Genomic DNA, 27,157 nt, shown 5'->3' on the forward strand with positions numbered 1-27,157 from the left:
CAAAAACCAAAACTGGAAATCAGTATGTTTGCATGTTTATTGACTACATCACAAAATGACCACAGGTGTATCTGCTGAAGTCCAAATCAGCCATAGAAGTGACAAACTGCCTGATTAAATTTCAATTAAACCTTAATCAGGATTTTTTTGTCATAATTCATGCATGAAAGGGTTAAAGTATTTTAAGTATCTTAATTTCACCAACATGTTTCATCTGACAGAAGTTAATATTAATGTTTGGGGGTGGTCCAGCTCGAGTCTTGACTTGATCCTGATACAGAATCTGTGAAGGCAGCTGAAGATTTGGGTGCTAATAAAAAGGTATATCGAACTTAAAGGTCTTTGAGCTAAAACATGAATCCTGAAGGTGACCAGTAGTTATAGGAAGGGCTTAATCATTGTAATGCCATTTTTTCTATTGATTATTGATGACATAAATAATTTTTATTATATTTTGAAAGATGGCTATGTCATCTCCTGTCCAAACAAAGTTTTTGATTTAATGATTATAATTTTTGAATAGAGCTGTATATTGTTTTTCAGGTTACAGTTCAAACAGAACCATTATCCTGGTATTGATAACTCTGTGTGTGACATTTGTATGACTGGTATATGTTTTAACTCTTACTGTAATGCATTTCTATTTGCACTATGCTTGAAATTTTATTATAGTAAAGAGACTAAAACCAGTGCGTTTTATATATTATTGCAGCTCAGCAAAACGGTGTGTGAAATGTTGAATATATATTAGAAAAAAAAAAAAATCAGTGTTTGCCTTGTCATCTGCAAACAAACGCTGTCAGAGACTTCTTTAAAATTGTCGGTGACCACCCAGAAACATGGGTTTGAAGAACCAACATAAGCAGCCAGCAGAGGAAAGGAGGAAAGCGGGAAGCAAATTATTTAGGACCATATGTTATAACGGCTATCCAGGACAAAAGCGCAGACCTTCAGGTTTGCACTGGGGTTATAATTTCAAAAGTAAACATCGACCATCTGAAGCTAAGTAAAGAACCCACACCAAGAGTGCCAAAAACATCTGGGGACTATCATCTTCAGCCATGTCACCTCAACCTGAAGACCCATTACCCAGCCACAGCCGGCCCACATTTAGTTCCTACACCACAACCACCATTACCTGATGCTGCTCACAATGTGCAAGCAACACCTGGCACATCAAAACGATAGCTGCTGCAGAAAGAAAAGATCAGAAGATCACGAAGTTCATCGTAATTTAAGATCTTAGGGCTCAAGCAGGCGTGGCCAGTGATTATTGGCAAGAAAAACAAGAATGATGAAAATATGGATTAATCACAATCACAACAATATTATCATCACAATATTCCACAATATCGTAAATCCATATTTTACTAGCGTTGTGCACCTTTTCTGAGATACACACTGTCTATAAATTTTAAATAAGCTACAGTGTAAACCTTTGGTGTGACCACTTTTAGTACTCGACACAGTCTGACCTCCTAAAAAGGCTTTCTTGTAATTACTTTAAGTATTACACATGATTATCTTTTACTGTTCATTTACTGGATACATTGCTTATCTAATGTGAAGGACGCACTGTACACTATGCTGAGAAATGCTAAATTTCATATGAATCAGAATTACTATATAGAAATACTATCTGTCTGCCAATTTATATAAAATCCATTGGCTAATTATTTTGTGTTCAGGTTATAAGGTAGTTATTAACATGCCACATTAGATCAAGCCAATGGAGTATGATGTCATTGTGGGAATAGTGAACGAACATCATCACTAGACCTTAGTGGTAAATAACAAATTCATTTTAAATATTCATTTAAACCATTTAACCAAGACAAATGCTTGGCATGTGGATACATGGATTTTTAAGGGAAACATTTATTTATCATTTGTTCTTCTTCACTAAACTTTATTTGAGGTCATACAGCTGCAACAAAACAAGTCTCTGTAACTGGATCCATTAGGAGAGACAAAACAGGACATTCAGAGATGTCTAGAAACAACAAGGCAAGGACAACTGCCCAAATGTTATTCCACTATCCCTTCTCATACGAATATTTAAAAAAATATATTTATGGTATTAATTGTATTATTTTGTTAATATGAAACAATGTGTATAATTCTAAAATCTGGACCCACGAAAGTTTCATTTTTGTATAGTTTAAAAAAACAACAACAATGGTATGGGTATTCTTTATAGCTTTTAAAATATCTGTCCCTGTTTTTCTTTGTGTTTATTTCTACCCTCATGTCTGTGTCTGATGGTTCTTTCACAAAAGACAATGCAGCACAGGCAGAATCTACACTGTTGTTAAGGTGTAGCAGTAATGCATCACACCATTTGAACTTGCCTTTACCCATGTTACACCAGTGTGTTTTGCTTTTAGCTCCCTCTCCTTGCTTCTGAAGTGTAATATGTAAGATATTGACGTCTACATCAGCGGTCCCCAACCTTTTTTGCGCCACGGACCGGTTTTTGCCCGACAATATTTTCATGGACCGGCCTTTAAGGTGTCGCGGATAAATACAATTTAACAATTTATTCATAACACACGTGAAAAGACCCAGGAAAACCGAGTAAACGATAAAAACGATAACAAAATAACGCTGAAAACCGATAAAAACCCTGAAAACTATACATTTCACACCTGAGCCTCAACTCTCGCGGCCCGGTACCAAACGACTCACGGACCGGTACCGGTCCGAGGCCCGGGGGTTGGGGACCGCTGGTCTACATCACAGATGAGGGCTAGATGTGAGAACCACAAAATTGCTCAGTGACAAACTACTAACAACAACAGTGCTTTAGATGTTTAAAATGGAACTAAATTTGATAATTCACACAGATATCGAGGAGAACTTTTGTAGATTTTAATGGATTGATTTTGATACATCTGAGTTGACACTGGTACCAGACAAAGATTAAATGACCTAATCTATTAATTAGAGAGAGAGATAAACCTTTATTAGTTCCACATGTTTGGTCAATTACAGTTGGTTTTCAGGGCATTTGTGTGAAGAAAGGCTTGCAACCTCTCCAGGTGGACTTGCGATACAGTGAAACATCCCAAACAAGTGGATGCTACATCGTGTAGAGTTCGCTGTACGTATGTGTCCTAATCCTCATAACCTTCATATATCCATCTATCCAACCATCCATCTGAAAAGATATGAGTATGAAAAATGCTATTTTTCAATTAATATACCATTTACATTTTGGGTAGAAAATATATATATATTTTTAAAAGGGACAGTATCTTTTCTATTGTCAAAAGAAGCCATAAACAAACACAGGCTGCAAACTGCCACCACTCTCCTTCTTAATACACATATGTAACACATCACCATTCGATTTTCATACAATCCTAATATTTCCTTTTTAACTACTGTTGAAATTAACTGTAGCAATAAATATATCTTTGGCTGTGTATGTGGTATTTTTTTTGTTTTTTTCTACAGATGACCACTGTGGATGTCACTACAGATGTCACTACTGTGGATAGAAAGAGCATGACACTGATGACAGCTGTGAACTTAATCAGAAACACTTGTTGTCAAATGATTACAAGACATCCCCGGAAATTCTAGGCTGAATGAAAAGCTAAAAATAATAATAAATAAATAATGTATACTTTATTGATCCCCGAGGGGAAATTCCTCTCTGCATTTAACTCATTCAGTCAGTAAAGCAGTGGGCAGCCACCAATCCAGCGCCCAGGGAGCAGTGGGTAGGGATTGTACCTTGCTCAGGGGTACCTCAGGGTAGTCTTTCAGTGGATTTAAACCCCCGACCTTCTGATCATAGGACCACCACTCTACCTACTGAGCTATCCCTGCCCACAGTAATATCCCTGCCCGCAAATGGCACTAATAGAAAAGTCACACAATGTGTGATGTAGCCCCATAGTTCTTGTGGTGATGAAAGATGGAGAAAACGGCAGCCATTGCATCCTGCATGCTTCCCAGTGACCAAAAAAGAGGTGAGATGGTTCTTGGGCCAGTTTTTACTGCAAGACGTTCAGTTAATTTTACAAATGCATGATACAAATATATACGTTTCAGTGCATAATATATTCGGATTCTCTGATCACAACCTGATGTAGGTAAACTGTTATTTATAAGCGTTTCAGTGGGTATAAAAGCGCTTAATATCTGGAAAGTAGGTACCCCAATCATAATGTTCTGTTAGTAATACTCCTGTATCTATGCCTGATGGGAGAAGACTGAAGGTGACTAGCTTTCCTGGTGGCATAGTATGAAGGTATGGAAAGCAAAACCCAACCAATGATCCTGGAGCCTCTATATACTACTTTGATCAAGCTTTTGTTTGTTGTGACTGGCTGTTCTAGTCAGGATGGAGAAAATAAGGACTCTCTGTAACAGCTGTGTAAAATTGGGTCATACCTTCCCGACTGACCCTGTATTTTCTCAGCTACTGGAAGAAGTCTCTGGTGGGCTTTACTCACTGGTGTTTAATTCCCATGATAGACTGGTGTATAGTGGTGCCTAGGAAGTGCTTGAAGAAGGAGACACTCAACAACCTGGCCAACATCATTACTAGAATTCCCACTGCTATAAAATTCAGAGGAAGAACATCAGTCTTTAAGTTGAAAACTCAAATGAAGTTATGCAGCAGGACAGCAACCTAGCATAAGACTAAATCTACCTTTGAAAGGAGAAAAAACTTTGGAGTGGACTAGTCAACGAACACATCTGAAATGCACTGAAATTGGCTTGGGACATTAAAACAGGGAAGAAGGCATGGTGGAAATTCCACCATAGAGATGTTGGAGACTCGCCTCAAGTTATCAGGCCACTTTGTAACAGTGTTTACTGCTAAAGCGTGGCACAACTCCGACCTTTGTCATCAATGCATTGGATAAACAGTTGGTTCAATTTATATAAAAATTCTTACAAAACTTGCATTACAGGTTATTTTTGTTTTATGTTAAATCTGACACAGCACAAATGCACATAAAAACAGGACAGGTAAAAATGCTAATTCATGCTAGCTTGGCACCAAGAAGTGTGGACATCCTTGGAAAACAGAAAAGCGACTGGTAAAAGTAATACTGAAATGATGCTTCATCTAGTTGTGACAATATGGTGTACTGAATCACCTTATGATATTCAGTTTTATTGGTTTTCAGTCATGGATTCACCTTAATGTCCTTCCTATTCCATATCTGACCCATTCATATGTTTAGACACTGTAGAAAAGCTGTCATTTGTTGATTTTATCTTTTATTCATTTCCTCCCTGCTGATGCGGAAATATTAGCAGCTGTATTTGGCAGGTGTTCTCAAACTGACAAAAAAAAAAGCCTTATTTATTTATTCATTCATTCATTCATTCATTTTTGAGGTGATATACTGAGGGCTTCCATACTGTTATACTAGTTTGGTAGTAGTTTTACTTCAGCTAAAGGAGGAAAAGTTCTTTTCTCACCTCTTTCAGCATGCTCACCCTTCAAGCATCAGAAACAGCAACACAAATTATTCTTTTGTTTACTCTCTACACAAGTGCTGGAATAATCTTGCCAATGTAAAAGACACGATGTTGCACAACATTAATCAGATTCCTTCAGCTCCAGTGCTGCTCCACATTTCTCAGTCTGAACATACAGTGCACACCTCTGCTTTGCTTTTATGCTACCACTGGTATCGTGCACCACACCACTTTAGATCAGTGTTATTCTGAACCCCGCTCTTATTCCAAAGCATCTCTAAGGCTGCTATTAAAAGGCTGGATATACCACTGGATATCACTTTCCATTTGGAGGACTTCAGCCCATCTCTGATGACTGTAGGGAATAAGTGGTCGTGAGCTTCCGCTGTCCTTGTGGCAAAGAGAGAAAGGGAGAGACAAAGAGAGGGGAGAAATCTAATTATTTCTCTCCCATGGCCCAGCAAGCCTTAAAGGTTAATCACTGTCCGTTGAGCTAATTCTGTCTGGGTACACTGCAGTAATTACAACACCTGTCTCTCGCTCTCCCTCTCCTGCTTCCTCTAATGCCTTATTCTGTCTGCTTGTCTATCTGTGTGTCTGTCTGTGTCTCTGTCTGCGTCAGTATTTAGACAAGGGCATAACTGTTCTAATTTGGCGTCTGTACACCACTACAGTGGACTTCAAATTAGGCAATTAAGATATGATTAAACCGCAGACGTGTCAAGTTCAAGACAACACTTCTTACAGCACAACAAAAAAAGCTCAGGCAACAGGACAAACAGCCTCAGGTGTTGACCCGGCTTCCAACCTCTTAATATCTCAGTCGAATGAAGTATATATTTGACAGACATAAACCGATAGAGAGCGGCATGGTGGTTAACACAGTCGCTTCCTGAACATCCTGGGTCTGAAACCGCTCCCCAGCTGGGGCCTTTCTCTTTGCATTTTGTCACTTGGTTTCTTTCCAGGTACTCCGGGCTTCCTCCTGCAGTCCAAATATATACACGGGGTTAGGTTAAATGGTGAGTCTAAATTGACCGTAGGTGTGAATGTGAGCATGAATTGCCTGTCTCTATGTGTTAGTCCTGTGACAGACTGGCGAACTGTTGGGGCTGTACTCCGCCTCGCATCCTATGACAGCTAGGATAAGCTCCAGTCCAACCGTGACATTGAACTGAAGTGGATAGAGAGATGTGTTTATATAGGTACAGAAAGAGAGATGTATTCATATCTTGCATCACATCTCTAAGTGAGGAGGGTTTCCTTTTCTCACCCACTCTCTTTCTCACATTCCTCACTCATTCTTTCTTCTCACCGCCTTTTCTCTCTCATCCTACCTTCTCGTCACCTACTGTCTCACTCCCTCCCCACTACTCTCAACGCTTCTCTTCCTCCTCCTTTCTTACTCTTCATTATCTCAACAGCACTCAACCACCGTCTCTTTCTCACCTAATTTCTCTCTGTCACTGGCTCGGCTTCTAACTGTGTACAGCTGTATCTCACTTTAGCAACAGCTGAAGGAACTTCGCCCAGGGCCTAGAAATACTGCACCATCTCTTCTCCTTCCATTTTTTTTTCCCTTTTACTACCAAAAGTATGTCCAGAAGCAACAGCTTAAGAGTACCTCTCACTTCCCACCAAAGTTCAGTGATATAAAGTGCTTTAGATGCACCGCCTATGACTGCTGAATAGAAGTTGAAGCATGACCGGTGTTCTTGATATTACTGTGAATAAAAAGTGCTTATGCATACTTTAGAAAACTGCTAATTTATGCTTAGTAGACCTTAGAAGACCCTATTCTTATTAATTTCTTATCACACTGCCATACACAAAAAGACGTTTTCTACATCCCCTTTCATCCTCTACTTCTTCTTTCTGTTTCCAGATTTCCTACAGTTATCAAATTAGTATTTTTGGTCGTTCTGTTTTTTCTCCCTGAGGCCCAGATAGGCTTCTCTAACAGGCTGCTCCCTGCTGAGGCCAGTGGCCTGATGCTGCTGAGGCTGGTGGGTTGTCATTCCCCATATCATCAATACAAAACAGAGAGGAATGAGAGAGAGAGTGAAAAAAAGAAGAAGACTGGGGAAGATGAGACACAAATCGTGACAAAGAAGCTAAGAGTAGCCCTTAGCAAAGTGTCATCACTCAGACAATCTCCTTCCTTTCCACTCTGTCTTTATGTTTTCTACGTGCTAAGGGACCAAAACAGAAGCGGGGGACAGTGCCAGCTTTATCACATTCCAAATGTTTTCCAAGAATTTTGCGAAGTGACAAAGATCCCTAGAATTTGTTTCTTGGCCCCTGAGGCAAAGCTCTGCTTGAGAGTCTGTGCAGATGGGTGCTGATGGAAACAGTGGTGATGAGGAGTGCTGCTGGTAGCTGGTGGAGGGAAGCTAGAATTGCTGAGAAAGAGACGAGGGATGCTGAGAATTCACAGGGTGAGGAGAGAGCGAGAGGGGAGAAGATGGAAAACAACAGCACCTGGCTGGCTGTTATGCCTTCGCCAAGGAAAGAGTGGAGGCGGATGTATGTTTCCAGTGATGTTTATTTGTTTCTCTGTATGTTTGTTTGTCTGCAGGATTAAGTAAAAGCTACTGAGCCGAATTTGATGAAACTTGTTAAAAAGGTGGGGTTAGAGCAACAGACAAACCCAATCATTTTGGATCACTTTAGAATGTATTGAAGAATGTATTGTGGAAAGTCAGATGAATGGTCTGTCGAAAGCAAAAAATGAGACTGAAGGACAAACTGCATTTACGTATCCTTGTGCATGAACATAAATGGAGGAAAATGGTGAGCTTTTTGTAAGGCTGTTTGCCACACTTCTCAGTTTCTTCCGTCTGTTTCATGTAATCCCCAGAGACTGTATATAAACAAAAGCCATAACCACCATGAAGAGCCACTGGTCTGAGCTTTGATGCGCCAACATTAGCATTTTCAAAGCCAGATGGAGTGCTAAGTAATCAGCAATTAACTGCACAATGAGCTGTATTATTTGTCATATAACTGCATTCAAATGATGCATTTGTGGATGACATGTACCATTATCCACTTCAAGAGTGCATCAACAAGGACACAGATTAAACCAGAACGACATGTAAAGGACTGCGAGCCTCACTTGTCTCAATTAAAGTCAGAGTTCATGATTCAAGAATAAGACAGACAATGGGCAAAAATGGCATCCACATGAGAGATCCAAGGAGAAAACACTGACTAATAAGAACAATAAGCTTGTCTCACATTTGCCAAAAAAGCATCCTGATGATTCCCAAGACTTTTGGGAAAATATTCTGTGGACTGACAGGACAAAAGATGGACTTTTTGTGTGCTGTTGCATCTGGTGTAAAACTAATACAGCAGTTCATATAATGAACATTATAGCAACTGTCAAATATAGTGGTGCTAGTGTGATAGTCTGACACTGTTTTGCTGCTTCTGGACCTGAATGACTAGCTATAATTGATGGAACCATGAAATCTGCTTTCTGCGAGAAAATCCTCAAGGAGAACGTCCGGCCATCAGTTTGTGCCCTAAAGCTCAAGCACACTCGGATTATGCAGCGGAACAATGATCTGAAACAGGTCAGGAAGTCCACCTCTGAATGGCTCCAAAAAGAACAAAAAACAAAAACAAAATGAAACTTTTGGAGTAGCCAAAACAAAATCTAAACTTAAATCCCTCTGAGCTGCTTTGGCATGACCTAAACACAGAGTTGTCATTTTTATACCCGCTGCATTGCTCCTATACTGCATATTTCTAAAGTGTGTTTGTTAACAGTACATTTACTGCTACATGCATTGAGAGTAAGCTAACGCAGGTAAAGTAAGACAAAAACAGTTAAACCTTGCCTGTCAAAGTTATTAGAGAAAGCAATATGTTTAGTAGTTAAAACAGTCTAAGTTCAATGTTACTTCTTAAGAACATATTCTGAATTCAGACAGCTCTACAGTATGCAGATAAACTGTCCACTTACAATTAAAATCATTCCTTTTCCTTTAGTGTTAATAAACTCAACATATTGCTTGCAAAACTGAAGGTATTTTGTTCTTCTGTCAGCACACGAGCATTGATCCTATGCCTGTGCTTGCGTTGGAGTGTAGCAGCACCCACACATATTGCTGAGATGAATGTCTGGCATACAGGTAGACTTTTTATAGCTATTCTGAAATGTTTTGTCAAACAACCTTACAGTGTAACCATATAAGTTATCACAGCCTGACCTGTGTAGGCGGGTAAAGTCGTAAATCTTAAAAGGCAGCGACATCTGTGCGCATCTCTCTTTAGAGCCGTACATGCTGTAAGCGTAGTTAATATATTTTTTAAGATGCAAAGCATATATAACGTTCCAGAGAAGCTTGCAAAAATCGCACCGTCTTAAAGGGTTTTACACGCTGATGTTGCATCTGGCCTTAAAGAGATATATACACTTATCATGCTCCACCAGGTAAATGTGGAGCAGGATAGCTCTAAACTACGCCTTTAACATCAACAAGTCATCATGTTTACCACTCTGAGCTTTCTGTGATCACAGTACACCAAAAGATACCAAAAGAAACAATTTGTGCATGACTCTCTCAGTTGCATAATCATTTATGATTCACCACTTCCTGCAGGCTTTAAAACATGCAGTGATTGCCATGACTACAGATGGCATGTGCATAAATGCTGCACATTAAATGATTTGAATATTTATCAAAATGTGACATGCTGGGTTTATTGAGAAGAATTTTACATTGCTGACGGGCAGATAAAATATGTGCGCTTAAAACCTAGATGCTGGTGAAGATTGACAGCATTATGGTCCAGCGTATACACTGTGTGCAAAGGGTTCTGCTTAGAAGACCCAGCCACAGGGAGGCCAGTGAAATCCTAGTGCCAGAACCAAGCCTGAGTTGAAAGATTCATGGACGTAGTGAAGGAGGATATGCAGAGGGTTGATGTTCGAGAGGATGCTAGGGATGGAATAAAATACAGGCAGATGAAGAAGAACATGTTCTGCCTAAAAGTTACCTTGTGTGAGAAGTTGAAGAGTCCGGACTTCCTCCCGGACACGAAGCTGCAGGACCTGTTGCAGGATGTGCTGCCTCTGGGCTTCCTGCATGATGCCCATTCTTTCCAGCTTTCTGTCCGTCAATCTCATCAGAGCCCGCCCTGAACAAAACACGCAAAATGAATCTGAAGGTTAAAGATCAGATGCCAGGGTGAAATTTAACATGCACAGCTGGAGACACTTCAAAAAGGGCTACCGATAACGTATTCGTGCCTGTGGAAGAGCAGAGTGTAAACAGCATTCAAGTGCAAATTCCTAAAGCTGTTCAAGGACGCAATATTTTCTTTTATAAAAGCATAAAGAGAAACTGTTTTACGACTCGTTCTTTTTTATGTGACCGTCACCTAGCCTGAAATTTCCAATTAAGCCCAGTGCAACTCACTGCAAAGCAGATTCGTCTCTGCATAAATATCAGTACTGTGTATCCCTTGAGCAAGGATCCCTCACAGCTCTTTCCTTAATTGCAAATCCTTGTATAAAAATTCATAATTTAATCATGCAATCAGTTTGTATGAAGGGGATTTAGGCTGCTGATAAAAAGCCATGCAGAATATGGTGTAATTATTAACGCTTGTTATGAGTGCCTTTGTAACATGTGGGATGGTAAGCAGATAGGATAATAATGCAGAGCAATTACTAGGCATTAAAGTTCGTCCCCAGCAGCTCCCTTTCCTCTTTCGCCCTGATGGCTGTCTGGACAAGAAAATCTGATTGGTTTGACTGCCAAGAGAGTAGCTCGGTCCTGAAAGCCTCATGGATGCTGGTTTCTCATATTCGTCCCCATCTTCTTTTTGTTCTTGTTTCCTCTGTTCCACGACTATTTGTGGTTTGATCAACAACAATCAAATGCGAAGGCTCAATAATAAAGATTTAATATAAAAATGTTTGCTTTTATTCAAATCCAGCCTGCCAGCAAAAAAAAAGGCAGACTTTACAATTTCATGTCTCTTGACTTTCTTGGACTATCTGTTGTAGATTGTTTGGGCATGCCGAGCCCCATGCTACCACTTTGCTACCACAGCACAAAAGGGAGTTTGCTTGGAAAGCTAAGTACCCTTAAGTGTTATCGGTAAAATGTTGACTGTGTTAGGCCAATTTTCTTCTTTCTAACAAAAGAAGCTCTTGACTCTGCCCTACGGCCAGATGGGGGTAAAATGCCTAATATAGTTAAGACGCCTCAACTTAGAGTTGCACTGAAAGACTGTAGACATTACAAAAACATTGGGGAACTAAGTCGAGTCTTAAAGACTCAGAAGTAAGAGGAGCATATTAAATGGGAAGATGGAAAGACGAAGATTACTGATGTGAAAAAAGAGAGTGGAATCGGAGGCTGAGAGTGGAAAGTTGGGAAAGAAGAGTGAGACGTACAAACTGACAGAATCAAAAAAAAAAAGGATGCACACATAAAGCATGCTGTTATGAGTCTATAAATATTGACCAGCCATCACTTGGCACCTGATCTTGTAACTCAAGATAGATTGGCATGGCAACAGAGGTTTGCTTTTTCTGTGCTTCTGTAAAGTCTACCTTAAACAACAGCAGAAACAACAAAGAAAACACGGCAAACTTTACATAATGGATAATAATGCATGCTTAGAATCTTGATATGTTATTATTATCATCTTGATATTATGAATTTGGATAATTAAAATAAAACTATAGAGCACTTGTGTCAAACTCCAGTCAACTTTTAAATGTGTCCCTGCTGCAACACACATGAATAAGATTAGTAGGCCATTAGCAAGACTCTATAGACTGCATGCTGAGGTGGCAACCCCTAAGCCTACTGAAGTAAATGTAAATAAATGTAAGTAAATGCAAGTGTTTGGAAAAATGTACTTTTATTGGACCATGTTTATTCGCTTCGCTTCATTGCAACATGAATCAAATTGCTGAATGCCACCTCAGCTTAAAAGTTTCAGGACACTGGCTCTCGAGGACTGGAGTTTGACACCCCTGCTTTAGAGAAACTCCCCTTAGCTTTAGTATTTATTACTTTACTAAAATTTGTTATCACAACTTGCCTATTGAAGCTTTGATGGGCATCTTTATTGAGACTCGGGATATCTACAGGACTGCTTTAAAACGCTCTGTGTTACTTACTGTAATACCGACACTAATGTTTCCTAAAGCAATACTGGCAATACTTAAAAAGACTGAAACTAGCAGTGAAACCAATAAAAACGAAACTACAATGAAACATTTTTCAAACAATAAAAACTGGAAACACTCTGGAAAAAAATGTAACTAAAAACAAAAAGTCAAAACAAACAAACAACAAAAATAAAAACTAATAAAGAAAAATAGAAGTATAATAACTACGTTCTCCGCAACTCTAGTACCCACCCGTCATTATTTATTTGCCCACACATTGTGTGATCACCACAGACAGAAGATTAGGATACTTAAAAGAATCAAGGTAAGCTAAACCTCATATATCTTATTTCAGGTCAATAAGTTTAAGGAAGAACTTTCATTCAACCATATGTACTTACTTTGTAACATTCCCTTGCTTTCACCTGTTTGTGTGCCTGCTGAGGCTCTTCATGTACAATCTGAAGGGCAGGCTTACAGTCTTTTCCTCTGTTGCCATTATTATGTGCTGAAACTGCTCTCATTGGACCCTGACATTACTTTGTTTGTAGATGGCTTGTGACTCATATGGCGTAGTAAGTGGACCTTGGCATGATGTTTTTAAATGTTTTTTTCCTCTTCTTTCTCTACAATGTCACCATCGCGGATGAATAATTCACCCGCTGAAGCCAGTCCAACATATAAGCTGAACAGTTACGTGATAATTAGTTTTGATCTCTTCCACCCAGACTTTCCCTGTTTGCTTATCCTAAGGACAGCTTCAACCCTTATTTATCTTTACTCCCAGATTTTTTTTAATTATTATGTGATTGTAATTTTAACAGATTTTTATCATGAGGCATGACAACAACATGCACTGTATTGTATGCAGATATTTTCCCCCATTGTTCTTTGTAGAACTCAGAACTCCTAAATTGATTCTACTTTAAAACTTTTGATTTGATTTGTATTCGATTTGTAGTGTGTCACTTTGAAGCCGATAGCCTGTTGCTTCGGTTGCCTAGGTAACTCTCTAATGTACAGGGTGGGCCATTTATATGGATACACCGTAATAACATGGGAATGGTTGGTGATAGTAAAGTCCTGTTTGTGGCACATTAGTATATGTGAGGGGGCAAACTCCTCAAGATGGGTGGTGACCATGGCGGCCATTTAGAAGTCGGCCATCTTGGATACAACTTTTGTTTTTTCAATAGGAAGAGGGCCATGTGACACATCAAACTTATTGGTAATGTCACAAGAAAAACAATGGTGTGCTTGGTTTCAATGTAACTTTATTCTTTCATGAGTTATTTACAAGTTTCTCTGTGTTCACAGCCATTACATGTCAAAGAGGTTAACACGTGAGGAGTGGATCGAAATTGTGTTGATATCTGGTGAACGCAGTAACCTGGTCATTGCAGCAGATTTCAATGCAAGACACCCTACGAGACCACCCGTCTCCCATGCTACAGTTAGCAAACTGCTTGCTAAGTTTCGTGAAACTGGTTCAGTGTTGGATTTGCCAAAATGTGGACGCAAGAAAACTGTCACTAATGAAGAAACATCAGTGGCTGTCCTAGCTTCATTCAGCAAGAGCCCACAGCGTAGCAATCGCCGCATGTCATTGGAGAGTGGCATTAGTCGAACATCCCTTCGGCGGATATTAGCTATAGCTTATACTTACAAATGGCACCCTTACAAACTCCAGCTACTGCAGCATCTCAACGAGGATGGCCCAGATCGGCGCACAGAATTTGCAGAATGGGCAAAACAAAAATTGGAACAGGACCCTCAGTTCACGCAGAAGATTTTGTTCAGTGATGAGGCAAACTTTTATGTGAATGGTGAAGTTAACAAACAAAACCACCGCTATTGGTCTGACACTAACCCACATTGGATGGATCCAAGACTGTTGGAACAACAAAAGTGATGGTTTGGTGTGGTATGTGGGGTACAATGATAGTAGGTCCATTCTTCATCAATGGAAACCTCAAGGCCACTGGATATTTTAAATTGCTACATGATGATGTGTTTCCCTCTTTATGCACTGAAGCTGGCACGTTCCCTGAGTTTTTCCAGCAAGATGGTGCACCACCACATTATGGGTGCCAGGTCCGAGCATTCCTAGATGAACAGTTTCCTGGAAAGTGGATTGGTCGTCGTGGGCCAGTTGAATGGCCCCCAAGGTCTCCTGATCTGACACCCTTAGACTTTTATCTTTGGGGTCATCTGAAGGCAATTGTCTATGGTGTGAAGATACGAGATGTGCAGCACCTGAAACTACGGATACTGGATGCCTGTGCTGGCATTTCTCCTGCGGTGTTGCTATCAGTGTGTGAAGAGTGGGAGAAGAGGGTTGCATTGACAATCCAACACAATGGGCAGCACATTGAACACATTCTATAAGTGGTCAGAAACTTGTAAATAACTCATGAAAGAATAAAGTTACGTTGAAACCAAGCACACCATTGTTTTTCTTGTGACATTACCAATAAGTTTGATGTGTCACATGGCCCTCTTCCTATTGAAAAAAACAAAAGTTGTATCCAAGATGGCCGACTTCTAAATGGCCACCATGGTCACCACCCATCTTGAGGAGTTTGGCCCCTCACATGTACTAATGTGCCACAAACAGGACTTTAATATCACCAAACATTCCCATTTTATTACCATGTAGCCATACAAATGGCCCACCCTGTATTTAAAGTCACATGTCAATCAGAGGCATGCTGTCCCATCATCTGCAGTCACTTCAGTCTCCCACCTTGAGTTTATCTCTGGACCCCCCATTTGGTTAATTCACCCGTAGTCGCTTGAAGTTGCTCCGTGTCTTTAGCTTTCAACTTTGCTGCAAATCACTTCCAGTCTGAACATCTTGTTAAATGGAAAAGGTGCAGGATTGAACTCCCCTCCTTCTAGAAACGTAAAGTTTAAATTCAACCATAAGCTGCACAGTTGCAATTTGAGTAAAAGTCGAGCTTTTTATAATCTCACAAGTCTAGTGGAATATTGTGAATGCCTGCAACATGACAAGCTCTGCAATTATCATGAACAAGCTGCCAGTTCTCAGCGGTGAATGCCAACGCGCCGCTTCTTCCGGTCAGTGAGGCAGCATTAGCGGGGTGGAACAGCTTCTGTAAGGCATCCAGGCTTTCACTCTGCTTTCCCGCAGTTCTGAGCCATTTGCTTTGACAATCCCACCAAGACTCAGCTGGGAGTTTTTCATACCACAATTAATACACTGTGCACTGTAGCGTGGTCGTGAGGAGAGGAAGAGGAGGAGAAGGAGGAGGTGGACAGCAGAGGAAATTGGTCAAGAGGAAATAAATGAGGTAAGGGGAGGAGAAGATTTAAGAAAGGCTGAACGTAAGGAAGCGAAAGAAAAACAGTGAATCAGCAATAAAAGGCACCAGAAATGCAGAGGTGAGAAGAAAAATGAGAAAGGGCCTGGGCCGTGTGGACAGTGGTGCGAACGAAATATTATGTCGGCCTGGTGTTCTGCTGCTTGGCCAAGACAGTTATAGCACTATGATATAGCATGGCCTTAGTTCATTTAACAGGCCAACACATAAAGATCATGGCAAAAAGACAACATGACAGAAAACCATTAAGTTATCATTTACTTAAAACATAGTTTACACACTCACACTGTGACACTGTCATCCTTTCCCGACCTAAAAGCAGAACGTTTGGTCATGAATCTAGTTCTCAACATGTGCATAATGACTGTCCTGTTACTGTAGGCAAGAAAGAAAAATGCTGGCTGTGATCCAGTCGCCACAGCTCGTTCTCTTTCAGAATATTGATTAGACAAGAAATTTCATCCATCTCTGAAAACCGAAAGGGTTTACCCTCTTTCTTTTTTTCCACTATCATTCTTTTCCATTCATTCCCCTTTCTCGCTCATTCCATTTAAATGCTACTTCAGAGTTTTTATTTATGAAATTTAGGCAAAGATGACAACCCTTTGACTTTCCAATTTTGGCCGTTGAGGTGTTAAAGCTCTAGTCTATTTTCCTGTCCTCATTAATCAAGCAGCAAAAACTGATGAATTGTGGCAAGTCATTGTTGCAGACACGCCGTTGGTGTTTATCCAGTTAATTCATTTGTAGGCTGTGGCAATAAAGTGGACACATGAACCACCCATCTGGACAAAACTGGGGACATCACACACACCCCTGTTTCAACTATGAGTGTTGGACATTTACCGTATTTTTCGGACCATAAGGCGCACCGTGTTACAAGGCGCATTAAGTGAAACAAATCAAGTCAAACTTTACTCAACTCATTCTTCTTGCTTCCTCTACGTCCGTACCATTGATTCATTAATGTTGAATTCTATCACAGCTGCTCTATTCCCGTGTTGTTGCAGTATATTAATGACTAACCTCGTATTGTTGATGGATTATCTAATTTGTTCTCCTGACTGAAATTTGGTCCATTTACAGCATCCTGCCATGCGATCGCATTTATCCCTAACAGTGTTGCCAACTCCTCAGTAAGGAAAATCGCTATTGGCTGTCCTAAAAGTCGCTAGAAGTCACTAAATGACGTCATTGCCTAATTTGCATAATTGGTCATGCTAATGTAATTGTAACCTACGAGAGAGAAATAACATCGTGGAAGAGACATAAAGAAGAGACTTATTTATGACGACTTTTTGACGTCATAAATAAGTCTGCAATAACACCAGAAAAAGTTGCCAGATTTGTCGCTAGTCGCTTTTTAGAAAAAAAGTCGCTAAGGGGGTCTGAAAACTCGATAAATATAGCGGCAAAGTCGCTAAGTTGGCAACACTGGTCCCTAACCATCGGGAACCCTCACGTTAACTTTTATTGAGTGGAAAAAAGTTAGCATTCATCCTCCAGCTTCACTGTTTGTTATGCTAACATAGCTGTGTCGCTATAACGTAGCACATCATTATATACCAGCTAGTCCAACTTCAGTAACCCTACAAAAGTCACTGCTGTTTAGTTTTCTGTCGTCATTTATGTTGGAAGTGGTAGCAGAGCTGTACGTTTTAATTTTTTCAGAAATCTCTCAGTCAGAACATGCTATATCATGTTTAGGTGGAAACTAGCAAGCTAACGCCTGCTAACTTCTAACTCCATTAAAGTTAATAAATTCTGTTTTCATGGATGCCTGGATGTTAAAATTAATTGTTACACCTGGTAAAGCAGCAACGCTGATCAGTTTATTAAAGATGAAAGAATTTAGACAGTTTTAAACTCTCAGTGATGTTGCAGTGTTTGTTTGACTTTGGGACCTGACTTTGGGTCCGCGAGGCTCCCGACTAATGCTCCGACAATCCATCAAGCAGTGCGGCTTTGTAGCTTACCAAAGTCGTACCAAAACATTTTTGACAGATTTTTCAGTGCCGTGTACCACATAAAATCAGTTAGAGGTCAATAATCACAACTAGAATTCATACATAAGGTGCACCAGATTATAAAGCACACTGTCCATTTTTGAGAAAATTAAAGGATTTTAATTGCGCCTTGTAGTGAGGAAAATACGGTAATCTACTTTAAGTGTCCAATAAGAAAGTCATAGATCTGAAACAGAAATTCAGAAGCTGCTCCACAAATAGCAGTTAAGTCGCAGCAGGAGGGCGATTTGACTGAAAAAGGACAAAGGCCCTTGGCAACTTTGCTTTTATATAGGAATATAACAAAAAAAACAACCAATTGATACCGGCAACGATTGCAAAGTGTTGGCAATCAGCTGTCTGCAATTAGAAATTTGCCTCATCTGTCTGGGAGTGAATGCAGTGAGTGTGAGACAGACTGCATTTATTTGGAGACAGGCTGTCTCCCATCAGGCAACCTGTGGGCAATGAGCTGGTTGCTGTAAATCACCGGGCAACTGGAGGTTGCCATCTTATTTTTACTTTGGTGTAACTAAGCCATTAAACTAGTCGCCTGAGGCCTATAAGGAGAGACCCAACCCACCACCATCCAAAAAAATAAATACAAATATAAACAACCACCCAACTCATTCAGGTCAACCATGTAGTGAATTGAATGTTGAGAGGATTGAGATGATACCCTTGTCACTGAACTATTTTCCACAGAAACAGAGGCAGAGTTTGTTCTACTCTGGTGTTTTTACACGCAATTTGAAAATGCGTCTATCAGTTGTGTCTGTAGGATGTTAAAAGGAAAGGGTGTACATGTGCTGCTGCACATGTTCTACCTGCAACACAAATGTCTGAATTTCAAGTGTTGAACAGCAGGGAGATGAGGTGCTCTATTTTCATTATACTCTGTGTATTTTAACACACAAACCAAATATGGGTACACATGTTGTGCACACATACTTCCTAGAAACACACCGACGTACACACAAACACATTGTCCCTCGGAATTAGATTAATGAGTGGTGGGTGAGCAGCAGTGTTGGGCTGCAGATTAATCTGCAGCTATAGCGTGGCATAGTCAGTGATGAATGGGAGCTTAAAGTGCATCTGTACACACGCACGCACAAACACAAATACATATACAGACAAAGCACTCACACCCAGACACTGATCCTGCAGGAGCCCACTTCATTTTGCAGGTGGAGCTAAAACGCCATACTAATTATGGCTGTGTGTGAGGCAGCCATGTGTAAGGACAGGAGTACAAAGGCAGCAAATTAACAGTCCTCTGCCTCCAATTTCCAAAATGGCACTTTTCAGCCCTGACAATTTTTGGCAGCTGTGCTCAAAGCTTTCGATACGGAGCAGGAATGTATTCTAAGACTTTTCCTCAGGTAAGTCTTCCATACCAGTCACTCATCTCAAATCTCCTTCTCAGCTGTGCCCATATGGGTGTCCTCTGGGGATGAATGTCACCGAGCTGCATCTGGAAAACTGCACTCCAAACCCGCACGACACTCTGTCAAGCGCAGAATAACAAGCCATGCAAGTGTTGAGCGCTGGATATCCAGTACACTTCTTGCTGCCATATGTGATAGGATTCCCCTCAAGAATAAAACCAAGATAACAGAATTGGATTCAACTAGCGTGCAGTGACAAAACTGTGGCAGCACTGGGCATATCCTTCACTAGTATTCACTGTGATGTGGCGCAGCTTGAAGTCCTTAAAATCAATGGCAACTGATTGTCTCAGTCACGCAGCTGCCTGTAGCCCTGGAGCTAAAAGGCTACTAGAGCTACTGAGCACCTGTGATCCAATGCTAATGCTAATGCAGAGTGTAGGAGAAAAGCCCAGTTATAATCCTAGAGAGAACAAGGTTCAGTCTAAGTAATGAAGACAGTCCCACCAGAGATGGAGAGACACACAATTACATGCACCCAGACAGATAATAAGCCGTCTCAATCCTCCACTTGTCACATCAGTAGTAGCCTCATGCTGATTTCACCATTACTGATGTATTCTAAGTTTGCCGATCATTATACTGCAACTCTGTTGGGTAGCCACAGCTAACAACATGCAGACAGCTCACTTGGACTCTAACACTGTGGAATCCATCTAAATTACTGAGATGACTTGAAGTTTGCCGTGGCAATAACTAGCCATCTTTCGATGGTCATTATGGAAGGACAATCGCTTGTCATTTTAGATAACTACCGTTCTGCGAGATGAAGTAGATTGCTGGATACACTTGTTGTGAGCCAGAGAGGTTGTGATGACTCAGGTGAAACCTGCTTTGAATCTGTCATACCAACCTTGAATTCACCTACACTATCAAGTTATCTATTGCTGTAGTAGGAAGAGGAAAGATATTATTCTAGAATTATATTTGGGTAATATTTACTTTTTTGGTGGAATACTGTAGATTTTCTGGGCCTTTGATGTTTCTATATTGCATTTATTTATATGTGGCGCATGGGCATGCTGCACTTAAAATGCACTGTGAATTCGTAGTTTCTAAATAGTAGGTATTAAAAATGTGGCAAACAAAATATGTAAACACATATACAGCCCTATGTGCATGGCGTTGAGGAAACCTTGTGAGACTAGTTTTACTGATGCAGGAAAGGAGAATCAGATGTCTTACACAAAAATATTTATTGCAGAGAGCTTGGCCCTGCTGAATAGATCACAGCAATTCAGGCTGACACGTAAAAAAACCACCATCCACTTAAGTGGCCATTATGATAACAGCCCATATTTACCCTACACAAAAACAAGCCATTCACAAGTATTGCACATTCCTCTCCATACACCACTTTGTGAATGAGATATTATATATTGGGCAGGCGTTACTTGGAAGGGAAAACTTGTAAACTATTCAAGGTTTTTCTAGTGAAGCCATAAAAATGGAGGACGGTAGGAAGATGTGATTGGTTAGTTGGTCTGCTGAACTACCTATGAGAGACCCCATCCTCAGGGTAACACCTTGAAATCATAGCTAAGCGACAAACATCTTCACATATACACACAGATAATAAGCGTGACATATATATATTGGGGCTGAAATACAGCCCAAATCAAGACAGAACCTAAACAGATAACTGTAGACACTGTTGTACCTTGCTCCTGACCTCTTCTATACTGATAACAACTTGAACCAGATCTTTGGATTCATCACTCCATCAGACACATTGCCACTGATTTTGGGTTCGGTTCTTTTTCTCTGGCATACCTCAGCCTCTTCTTCCTGAATGGCTTCAGATAGCCTGGAGGACTATTTCTTAAGACATCGAGGGTAAGATGGTTCTCTTGGCAATAAAGTTTAAAGGCACTGAGATCCTCCTTGTAACCGTCACCCACCACTGTTGTGTCATCAGCAAACTTCACAATGAAATTGCAGATACTAGTGGCCGTGCTGTTGTAGGTGTAGCGTGAGTACATGACAGTTCAGTATACACCCCTGACGTAACACCACGCTGCCGTCTATGAAGGCTGCATGACGTCACACCGCCCCACACCGGTCAACTTTGGTGATAAGACCCACCACTGTTGAATTGTCGGCAAACTTCACAATGAAATTGGAGATGCTAGTGGCTGTGCAGTCGTAGGTGTAGAGTGAGGACAGGAGAGAGCTCAGTGTTGGGTCTGCGCTTCCACAGGCCCCGCTGGTTTAGAGACTTATTCCCGTTAACGAAGCAAGACGAACAGCTCTACCGGTTTTTCACATGCTAGCAAGGGAAGGATCTCAGAGCTGCCCTTCTGCCCTCGGTGTCAGACCACTTCAAAGAACCATCTCCCCCTGCAGCCTTTTATTTCTGTGACACACAGTTTACACAAACACCCACTGTAAAAAACCCCATGGTTATAAAAGGTTAAAACACTGTGTGTGTGTGTGTGTGTGTGTGTGTGTGTGTGTGTGTGTGTGTGTGTGTGTGTGTGTGTGTGTGTGTGTGTGTGTGTGTGTGTGTATGCATGTGAGTGTGTGTGTGTGTGTGTTTGGGGGTGCGTTTGTCTGACCTCCTGCTCACCAAAGGGTCATAAAGGCAGGAAGTTTAAAACAGAACCTTCACATAGGATGTGTCCCTATAATAAAACACTATAGCCTCCTCCACCATTCAACAGCCTGGGGAGGGCAAAAGAAACAGGAGAATGTCTTTGACCATATAGTTTGAACCAAGACTTGCAAATTTAGGTAACACAATGACAACATTTAACAATTTGACTCCAACACTCAGTATACACCCCTGACGTAACAACGCGCTGACCTCTGCGAAAGCTGCGTGACGTCACACAGGTCACACCGCGCTGCTATCACACCGGTGTCACCGCAGCCACCATGCTGCGGTCATACCCATCACACTGCGCTGCGTGACGTAACACTGTGCTGACTATGAAGGTGTATGCTGTTTGTGTGAACTGACCAGATGGTCTGCCAGATGTACAGCTAGGAAACGGAAGCTGTTCACTCTTTCCACTGTTCACTCTTGATGGTGATGGTGATGTGCTCTTCTACACCTCCAGAAGTCCACTATCATCTCTTCTGGTTTTGTAACATTGAGGGTGAGATGGTAGTCTTAGCACTGGAGTTTAAAGGCACTGACATCCTCCTTGTAAACTGTCACCCACCATTGTTGTGTCATCCGCAAACTTCACAATGAAATTGTAGATGCTAGTGGCCGTGCAGGCGTAGGTGTAGAGTGAGGACAGGAGAGAGCTCAGTATACACCCCTGACGTAACACCGCGCTGCCGTCTGCGAATGCTGCGTGACTTCACACCGTGCTGCCGTCACACCGGTCACACCAGTCACACCACTCTGCGTGACGTAACAAGGTGCTGCTGTCTGCGAAGGTTGCATGAAGTCACATCGGTCATAGAGATTAGAAACGCGCTGCCGTCACACCCATCACACCGTGCTGCCTGCGCAGTTTGACTGGCAGCGCGGTTTAAGGCCAGTGTTCCAGCAATTCTAATAATAAAACTAATAACAGGTATAGATTCTCCTTCACTGCTAAACAGTCAAACTATTTTAACTTTAAAACTCTGTTCTGTAAAATGGGCTCTGTTCTGAAAATCTTTTGTCTCAAAACCCAAGTTAACATTATTCAAGAGACGTAAATTGATATGAATTCCAATCACGTTGCCTACTCCTCATCATAACTCACAGGTAGGCTAAAGCAGTGGAAGCAATTTGGAACCAGGGTTCCTAATTCGTGTATATAATTAATGCATGTCATTTAAAAAAAGACAAAAATTGAAGAAAAAATAAAAATAAAATAAGAACATTTAAAAAAAAAGAAAAAAAGCATGCACATGCCTTCAGGCTTCTCTAAGGCACTGCCTGCTTTCAGTCTTTGCTTCCATTGCTGAATCACACTAGTAAAATACTTGGGAGACATAAGCAGAACAGTGTGACACGATTACTGTGCTTGAGACTGTAATCATATGAACACATAGTGGCAATGAGATAAGCTGCCTTTGAATAAATGTTCCATTTTCTCAAAATCGTTACAAAAGCCTCACTGGTACACGAGCTGCAATCACTCGGATATCTGCGCTTCTCTTTTGGGCCGAGACATTATTTTTTTTCTCTTTTCATCAATAAACGGATATCTCTTTTCAGTTTATTATTATATCACTATTTAACGACAAGTCATTCACAGTCTCTACAGATTAATTTTTAATTCTCTATATGAAGAAAATTAAGAATGCAATTTTCTAAACATGCAATTGGCAGGACAGTAATTAATTACATGTAACACACTGACATGTAATCGCCTTGCTAATGGTTTCATTAACCATGATTCCTTCTGCCTGTGGATCAGATTGTCCCCCTAAGAGCTCATCAGCTCACTGCACAACTCAATCACTCAAACAACAACCACCGATGGATCTTTTATGTGGCTCGCCACTTGATTTGGAGCCATGTTAGTCCCTTTGACTCATTTGCTGTTTGCATTCTCATCTATTACCTGGAAGCAGTCTGTAGAAATCACTGCATTCATGAAACAAATGCTCTTTAGGTTATGAGTTACATTTATATAGTGGTTTTTTTGTCCTGATGACGATTCAAATTGCTTTTCACTGCAAGACACATTCACATTTTTTAAAACTATGAAACTATAAATATAAACAGATGGTAACTTTTTTTTTTTTTTTAAAAAAGCACCCTGTGAGTAACCCTGAGGCACACAAACACCACCACAAATACCCTGGCATATGCTAGTGTGACAGCGACCGGTTGGAAATTTTTACCATCTCATCCAATACTAACTTGAAAACTGTTGTATAAATGTGGTTCATCCTAAAAAAACAAAACAAAACACTGCACTCAAATCTGGACCCCCATCTTCGACAGTTTTCTAAAACCAGCCCCTGCAGCCAGCCTCCACAGCTGCTTCTAATTCAGTCACTGTACGCCCTTAGAGACACTTTGAATTTCCACACTGTGATGTAATGGTCTCCTCTGACAGAAAATATAAGTTAATAGCGACTCGCCCATTTTTCCTCCTTCATCGTCTTTGCTTCTGATTACCTATGTCATCGCACCTTTTATGCTGATTACATCTAAAGTATCGGAAACGGTGTGTTTAACTAATTTACCATGCCAAGCTATTCTCTCAACCAAAAGAGCTTTGTCTTTGTAATTACAACGGATTAGGGAGTAATATCTAATTATGCCTTAATATGCTTTAATGCATTTTTAATGGCAGCTGGGTGTTAAAGTCAAATTCGCTGCCGTCTCTGTTGGGGGTGGGAGGTGAAGATTGAGGAAGGGAAAGGGTTTCTTGGCAGCAGAGGCTGGAGGGAGGATAGGAAACATTGATTTCTTTGGCAGAGGTTAGAGGAGCCTAGAAGGAAGCCAGCTGCTGCATACTGAAGTCGCTCAACGTTAAAATGTTGCACCAGTCCTGATCCGCAGTAAAATGCATTTCCCTCGCCGCTGTTTTATGTCAGGAGCGGGAGGACACAAATGCCTGTTTGAATTATGATCTGAAATAGAGACCGTTTATTGATTTGCTACTTTATGAAGGGACGACTACGTTGCCAAGACAAGTGAGATTGAGTACCGCTGGCAGCCAAAAAGAGGGTTGACTTTTCTGTCAGAAAATACAGTCAAGAATTGCTACGGTCTGGAGACTCCGATGCTAAAAAGCCAAAAATCTATTCATGCATACACACGTGCACGCACACACACACACACACACACACACACACACACACACGGTTCTGATTTTCAAGGGTCACAGCTCATGGCTGACAAGCACACTGAACAAATAGATATTCTCAGACACACGCCTGCATGCTCTTATAAATGTATTCATACTCACTGTTTGTTTGTCTATGCATGATTGTTTTCCACAACAATATTCCATCATTTGTTTCCCCCTTGTTTATTCTAATAGAGTGTAGGAACAAAAAAATATCTGCATAATATTTCAAAGATTGATTGGGATGCAAATTGCCTCGTGAGCCCAATTGGTGTGGCTTGGCTTGTTTTAATTGGGCTCTGTTAATTAATGCTCAATGTGAAGACAAACTGAATTACTTGCAGGTTTTGCGCATGTCATTATCTCCTAATTGTGCCAGCGTGAATGTGTATGTGTGTGCATGCGTGTGTGTACAATATGAGCATGAGTTTTCATTTGGTTAACCCTTTCCACACCTGTTAGAGCCCGCAAACATTATTACACCTTAATAACAATCACAGGTCATTAAGTTAATACACTATTAGGAAGCTAGGTTCCAGGGTTTTATTAACTGGGAGACTAAAAGTGTAATTAATTTACAGACTAACTGGATGCACTAGAATTGTTAGGCACACAGAGGTGTTTAATCTTAAAGTTAGATTAATTTTTCCGTATTCAGATATGGACCTCATGAGAAATTTCAAATGAGTGGATGGATAAGCACTCTAACTGCGTGATTAAGAGTGTTTTCAGAGGCAGGCCCTTTAAATCGTCCTTTTATATTTGCCTTGTAAGTCATCTGAATCGGCAAATATTTTATTTAGCACACGAGCTCCGAATCAGTCCACAGAAACCAGAAGCTAATGTTTCACAAGTGACTCGTCAATACATCGCTTTTAGCTTTTACCTTGAGTGAAAAGAAAACAAAATAAAATCTGCTGAAATGCCTTCGCTTGAAAACGGATTTAAAAAAACAAAAACAAAAACGCAGCAGTGGTTCAGCAAGCGTGCAATGAACTGTGGATCTCTCAGACCTCTATGCTGGTGATGAGATATATCTGCAACTTGAGCTGCAAAGCGGCGAGATTCATATTTTCAGGCCATTAAACAGAAGATGCTAAATCTCAAAATCCTCTATGCAGATGTATAACAGAACAAATGCATCAACGGGTGAAATGGGAGCGTGAGTCATTACACCACTCATCATGACCACCAAGTGATTTATCCTGCCAGCCAGTCACTGAGTCGAGGAGGTCCTCGACAGCAACAAATAAACATATTAATGCGATCATTCGTGCTCTGAGAGGTAGAGAGTGCGGCAATTAGCGCTCGTCTGTTGCCACGCGGGCTGGAGTGTCGTTAGGTCAGAGTGACCTTGAGTAGCCTCGTTAGGAAGATGATTGACGTGGCCGTCTGTTTTTGGCGGGAACGCTGAAAGTGGGAAGCGAGGGATGTAGGCCGGGTGGCAGGTGGCAGACAGTGGGTGCAGAGAGCACCTGGGATGTTATGAATGAGATCTGGTTTTGTCAAGAGCAGATGTGATAAATGTACCAGCTTCATGAACTTGACTCCAAACCTCATTTAAAGAGAGATATTCAGTGATTTAACGTTGTGATATTTGCTGCATAGTGATCAATATCACGTTACTTGCACTTTAGCACTTTTTCAGGAGCAAAACAGATTTGCTTTGTTTTTTCCTTACTTTCTAATTAGTTAGCACAGGTCTGACAAAGGTGGCTGCAAATATATTTAAACTCTTCACACATGCATGTCGCACCTTTTCTAAATAAGCCGGTAATAAAAAATTGGAGTTTACCAGGCAGGAAATGCTAAATCTTTAAATTCTATAGTTAGCTTAACCTCTGTGATTGCACAGAGCTCTCAGGAAGTGAGTATCTCAGAAGTGCACTTATTTAATTACTGATATCAAATGGAAACATGTTTGTAATGTTACGTTGCGTTAAAAGCCGCCACTATGAGTTCTACTAAACTGTCTATATAGCGGATATAGCAGTTCAGTATCTATACATCCATT

At 40.7% G+C, this 27,157-nt stretch overlaps 1 protein-coding gene across 2 annotated transcripts in view; it reads right to left on the reverse strand.

The window, feature by feature from the left end:
* samd12 (sterile alpha motif domain containing 12) overlaps window positions 1-27,157 on the reverse strand; it is a 129,940-nt gene that overhangs the window by 63,123 nt on the left and 39,660 nt on the right. For both annotated transcript variants that reach the window (XM_084920053.1, XM_084920052.1), the window contains exon 4: window positions 10,459-10,599. In XM_084920053.1, the coding sequence (XP_084776179.1) occupies window positions 10,459-10,599 (141 nt within the window). The remainder of the gene's footprint in view (window positions 1-10,458; window positions 10,600-27,157) is intronic.

This window comes from Perissodus microlepis, chromosome 22 (assembly GCF_051167445.1).
Source record: "Perissodus microlepis isolate ML-2025 ecotype Zambia chromosome 22, ASM5116744v1, whole genome shotgun sequence".
In the NCBI taxonomy this organism is placed as follows: domain Eukaryota; kingdom Metazoa; phylum Chordata; class Actinopteri; order Cichliformes; family Cichlidae; genus Perissodus; species Perissodus microlepis.